The sequence below is a fragment of the Dipodomys ordii genome, unplaced genomic scaffold (genome assembly GCF_000151885.1).
Source record: "Dipodomys ordii isolate 6190 unplaced genomic scaffold, Dord_2.0 Scaffold158, whole genome shotgun sequence".
NCBI lineage: Eukaryota > Metazoa > Chordata > Mammalia > Rodentia > Heteromyidae > Dipodomys > Dipodomys ordii.
Window position 1 is genome coordinate 975,923 of NW_012267374.1, and position 6,000 is coordinate 981,922.

Sequence of the window (6,000 nt, forward strand, 5' to 3'; positions counted from 1 at the left end):
TGGCAAGTGTGAATCCTTGAGTCCTTTTAAAAAAATCAAAACAAAAACAAAAGCCAGAAATTAGAATACCTGGGTGTTGATAATGAAAACATAAGCTGGATACTGGTAGCTCATACTTGTAATCCTGCATACTCAAGAGAGCTAAGATAAAAGGATTGTGGTTCCTGGCCCCACCAGGGCAGAAAGTCCATGAGAATCTTGTCTCCAATTAACCATTCCCTTCCCTCAAAAAAGCCCTAAGTGGAGCTGTTGGTTCAAATGGTAGTGTTAACCTTGAAAAAAAGGGACAGTTGCCAGGGCCTGAGTTCAAGCTCCAGGACCAGCACAAAACAACAAAAACTATGGGCACTCCATCAGTTATTTTCATAAGCCTTTTCACACTCCCATAAGTTTAAACAAAAATATCATTAAATGAGACTTTCCATGCAAAGATATGTACATAGGGAATTAAGACACACTTCCTTGGTTAAGAGCTGGTGGCACATGCCTTCAATCTCAGCCACTCAACTCAGTTGGCTGAGATCTGAGGATTCACTGCCAGCTATGGCCCCCAAAAAGCCTAAGTGGAGCAGTGGCTCAAGTGGTATAACATTTGCCTTGAGCAAGGCTCATGGACAGCAGAAAGACCTCGAGTTCAAGGCCCAGGATAGGAACAGACAAAGAGGGAATAAAAAAAGTTTCATGAACTCTTAAGGTATGGGAAGAAAACCTTGGTGAAAGCTTAAAAAAAAAAAACTTACCAGTTTTACAGCCTCCTGCGCTGCTTCTTTTGTACAAAATGTGACAAACGCATAACCTCTATTGAGACCAGTGAGTGGGTCCATCATTAGACGAAGATCCCATATAGGTCCAGCTTTTTCAAACAATGGAACAAGCTCATCTTCAAATAGATCTCTTGGAATCTTCCCCACAAATATCTGTGAATTAAACATAAAGTAAAAACCATGGAGATTGTTTAGGAAAACAGGTAGCTGGCTTTTACTACACAAGGTAAAAGTTCTTAGTTTCTTTACCTCAGTGCCAACAGAAGGCTGCTGACCTGAATAAACGGAATCTGGAGGTGGTCCCCCATACTTCCTCTGTCCAGTGGTCACATCAAGTGTGTAGCCTGTTCTTTCCAACAGTGCCTTGAAAAGTCCAAAAATGTCATTAATGTGTTTAAGTTCACTAGACCACACGCATATAATTAGCAATTAAAGTCAACCTCGTTCAAATTTTTCTTATTACATTGCAACATTATCCTCCCTACACATTTTTTTTCTGGGATCATAAAATTCCCCTTCTAATATGTGCTTGTTATATTCTCATTATCAAAATTTTAGGATTCTACACAAATTATCAGTAGCTCATGCCTAATAATCCTAGCTACTGAGGAGGCTGAGATCTGAGGTTCACAGTTCAAAGCCAGCACCAGCAGGAAAGTCCATGACTCTGTACTCCAATTCAAAAAGAATCCAGAAGTGGAATGATGGCTCTAATGGTACCTTGAGCACAAAAAATCAGGACAGCACCCAGGCCCTGAGTTCAAGCTCCAGGACTAACACACAAAAAATTATTGGGCAATGAAAATTACTATCAATCCACCAATAGCTTTCAATACAAGATGTATCTATCTGCTAATAAGCAACTGTAATCTTAGCACTCAGGAGGCTGATGCAGGACTACATAAACAATATCCTGATCAAAAAAAAAAAAAAATCCTAAAGAACCTCCTTTCATTTGGTGTTTCCCAACTAGATTTCTTGCCCAATGAATCTCTGAACCCTACTCATAGGTAACATACTGACTTTGTAAGAATTTGGCCAACCTCCAAAGATATATTGCCTAAACCAAATCTACAAACTTGGGAGTTACAGGAAAAGGAATTCCTTATTATCTGGTATTAAAGTACTATGCTTCAGAGGACAACAAGGATTCTTCAGGGAAAAAAAGCCAAAATGACTTTGAAAACTTCGTGGAATTGCAACAATGTTAATTTCTGCTCCTTATCTCTCTCAAAGTAAATTGCTAAAATTCACACTTCATTTTAGTCAAAAGTCTAGGAGTTTCACTTATCCTTTGTTATATATAGGTGAAAGTACAAGAACTAACCCATTAAACAGCAAGGGAAAAATAATGCCCACAATTTTTTTTCTCCATTCACCATCTCACTCAACCACAAAACAATCATTTCCCCTCTTCTCACTTTTTTTTTTTTTTTGATTGGGTATAGGGCTTGGGTGCTGTCCTAAGCTTTTCTGCTTAAGGCTAATTCTCTATCACTTTGAGCCATAGCTCCACTTCCAGTTTTCTGGTGGCTAGTTGGGAGTCTCATTGACTTTCCTGCCTGGGCTGGCTTTGAACTTTGATCCTCAGATCTCAGCCTTCTAAGTAGCTGATTACACGCATAAGCCACCAGCACTTGATACAAATCCAGTTTTTTAAATAACAAAAGCATCCTACTAATTAATAGTGATTCAGAAATAAAAATGCTACACCAACCTCATGACAAATAACCTGTGATTGCCTCAGTGTCTAAAAATGAAAATGATGTTAATGTCTTCTACATTAAATCCAGTATTTCTGGAGTTGGGAATACAGTTCACTGGTACAACCCAAGGAAGTACTCATATACTAGCCCAACATGAACAAAATCCCCAGGTTTGATGCTTAGGCACCACAAAAAGGGATGAGGGGTCATTAATTTATGAAATTATCTTAATTTGTAAGAAAAAAAACCCTTTCTAACCAAAAGGTACACACACATATTCTTTCTTCTATTACACCTAAATGACTACATAATGGTGGGACACTGAATAACAGTAAAACTTGAACCTGATCACTGTCATATACTAAACTATCAAATGTTTATTTTTCCTTTTCTGTCATATGTAATCCTCATGCTAAAAGAGATGCTTTCTTTTTTTTTTTTGGGGGGGGGGTAGGAGAGATCCGGTTGTGGGGCCTGAACTCTGGGCCTGGGCACCGTCCCTCAGTTCTTCAGCTCAAGGCGTGCTCTACCACTTGAGCCATAGCGCCACTCACAGCTTTTTCTGCTTATATGGTGCTGAGGAATCGAACCCAGGGCCTCATGCATGCAAGGCAAACGCTCTACCACTGAGCCACTTTCCCAGCCCTTTGCTTTAATCTTTGTAATGACCCAACTAACATCTCTTGCCAATCTACAGACAGAAAAAGCAATTTTCTCTTCAAACATCCTATAAACGTCTTGTCTTCTAGGCTTAATTTGTTTCATTAAAGCTAACTCATTTTCCAAAGACAGAACCAAAGTTACACAAATTTTTTCAGAAAAATGTTGACTAACTCTATAGTCTAATAGATGATACTATATTGACACTAATTTCACAGCTAGATCTAAGAAAGGCTCAAAGTCAAGATTCAAGTTAAGAGCTAATTCCACATTCCAATCATCTCCACATTCTAAGGTCCTCTTCCCATACCACCAACACCACATAACCTATACCTTAACCAATTTTCTTAAACTCTCAGCTGAATGACTCTTAATCTTTGAATTAGTGATTATTTAATTTTCCATGTGACATCAAAACCAATCAACACTCCCCGCCAAAAAAACCTTTCACACCTAGCCTATTCCCACACTCACAGTTTAATTTTCTTAAATGACCTTTTTATGCCATAAAATGACAGAAAGCCTTAAAATTCTAAATTTACTGAGGTCTAAGTCTCCTAAGAAAATTATCCAACTACTAAATGTATACTCTCTACCAGCTATTAAGTAAACAGATTTAGTTTGACAGTAACTTAAACTTGTACCCTTTCAAAAAGCATCTAGACATATGATGGATCTGTTTCAGTAAGTAGCTGGGTAACAAGAACAGTGAGTTATTTTGAAAATAAGTTATTTTAAAATGGCAAGATACATTTGAAGAAATAGTAATCATCTTGAAAATATGCACACATCCATGTCACACTCAAAGAATAACTAGAAGACAGTTTCAATGACGTTAAATTTAAAAGTTTACAAAGACATACCTTGATTTTTGCCTCATCTGGTCCTTTACTAGAGTCCGCTACTTTGGTCCCCTGTTTTTCTCTCTGCCTGTAAGTCTTCATGACTCCACATAAAAAGGCACTTTTGTTCTGGAAAAAAAATTCCATTCATAATTAATAATTATGCATGCACCTAACAAAATGTAATGAACATACCAAAACTACTGAATTTTTTTCCTACACTGACATTAAATTTACATTACCTGAACATGAGAGAGATCACTGTCTTTAAACTGTTGAAGAACTGCCAATGCGCCGTCTTCATTGAACTCTTTTAAAGCTTCAATAGCTCTTTCATCTAAATCACTATGTGCAACTAGCCCTGCAGAAGAGAAAAACTTAATTAGTTATCAACTTCTAACACTTTTGGATTTTTATTTTAGAAAAGACCTGTACGGCCCAACACAAACCCAAGTGTGACAATTCTACTCCCTTTATATCTACATAATGAAACATACTCTAGCCATTCTGAACTAAATGAGACCTCTCAACCACACAATTCATTTTACATCCTGTCATTGCAATACACACACACACACACACACACACACACACACACACACACACACATATCCTAGAGTCAACCAACGAAGTACAAAGCATGACAACTGAACCTCTACTTAATTCCAAGTCCAATAGAATCACCACTCCAAAAAACACAACAGAACAAGTCCACAGTCACCAAGTTATTTAACAAGAATCCTACCACAAAAATACCGAGAAAAAAAAGTCACATGGTCTGCTCACAACATTTAGCAGCTGTTGGTACTATCACATACTTATTCAGCAGGACAGCCAGCCTTCTTCCCCTAGGGAGGGCCTACCCCTCCCAGCTTCCCTCCCTCTACACAGCATAATCTCCAGTTCAAACCTCAATTAACCAACTATCAGAACAAGGCAAAGCTCGAGTTCCCACACTTATTGGAAACCACAAAAAGTTGCTATTTTAGCTCAAAGCCAGAAATCCAATAGAAAAATTTCATAATGTAATTTTGCAAGTGTTAGTTCTTACCTGCAACGTAAATTTCATCTAGTTTTTCAGCAACTTTCTGTGGTAAACCAGCATCAAGCAATGTCTGAAAATTTTCTGAATGGATAACTGCAGAAGTAGTATCCATGGGCTCTTCAGTACCATTTCCATTAACATGTTCTGTAGCCATGTTTCCAGAGATCTGTTCAAACGCAATAAGCAAAATTAAACTAGGATCTTCAAACAGAATAGAGAACAATATGAGAGCCCCAATCTTGACTTTCTCTACCACTTAACCGCATCAACCAGCGCTGCACCTCCCTTGAAAGAAAACCTTACTACTTTAAACTCCACTGTCGTCTGACAAGCCAGATTTGGAGCCTGGGGCACAGAAATACCAATTCACTCTATTCTTCCTGAACACCACCCCTGACTCACCTGCTAACACTCCCTAGGAAAAACCACCTTACAAATGAAGCCCAATCAGCACGGGGGACGAGCCAGCGTGCCACCAACAGCTGTTCCCGAACGGAGAATAAGGTTTATGGGGAAGAAAAGCAAAGCTGGGCTCGTTCCTCTCCAAGGTAAATCCTTCAAAAGTGCGCGCTTTTCCCGCCTGCCGCTTATAGATCCGTAACAACAGCCAGCGAAGAACAAAGCGCTCACACAAGCCACCTTCCCACCACCCAATTTCTCCACCCTTCACCCCACACCCCAAAGCCCGCCCTCGGCTCCGCACCCGGAGCGGCAGCCTCACCGCGGCGGCCGCCAGGAGCCCATGAGAAACACGTGCTCTGCGCCTTCAAATGTCCTACAACTTCCTTCCACGGAAACCCACCGAGTCCCGGACCGCGACGACCGTCACCGGCCCCCCGGCATCAAACCCACCGCCGCGCTCCGAGCCCCCCAGAAAGCTGCCAGCCGCACAACCTCGCCCCTCCACACCGAGACCGAGGCCGCGGCGGCGCCCAGGCTACGGGCTCTCCCCGCCCCTCGGCGCCGCCGTCTCCGCCGCCGTG

The 6,000-nt window shown here is 40.6% G+C and overlaps 1 protein-coding gene across 5 annotated transcripts in view; it reads right to left on the bottom strand.

Moving 5' to 3' along the window:
* Positions 1 to 6,000, bottom strand: part of Syncrip (synaptotagmin binding, cytoplasmic RNA interacting protein) — a 37,629-nt gene that overhangs the window by 30,496 nt on the left and 1,133 nt on the right. For 3 of the 5 annotated variants that reach the window (XM_013032863.1, XM_013032862.1, XM_013032861.1), the window contains exons 2-6: positions 5,024 to 5,183; positions 4,215 to 4,333; positions 3,994 to 4,101; positions 1,014 to 1,127; positions 741 to 917 (exon numbers count right to left, since the gene is read on the bottom strand). In XM_013032863.1, coding sequence (XP_012888317.1) covers positions 741 to 917; positions 1,014 to 1,127; positions 3,994 to 4,101; positions 4,215 to 4,333; positions 5,024 to 5,171 — 666 coding nt within the window. In that variant the 5' untranslated portion in view covers positions 5,172 to 5,183. The remainder of the gene's footprint in view (positions 1 to 740; positions 918 to 1,013; positions 1,128 to 3,993; positions 4,102 to 4,214; positions 4,334 to 5,023; positions 5,184 to 6,000) is intronic. The other 2 variants (XM_013032865.1, XM_013032864.1) reach the window with 1 other exon arrangement.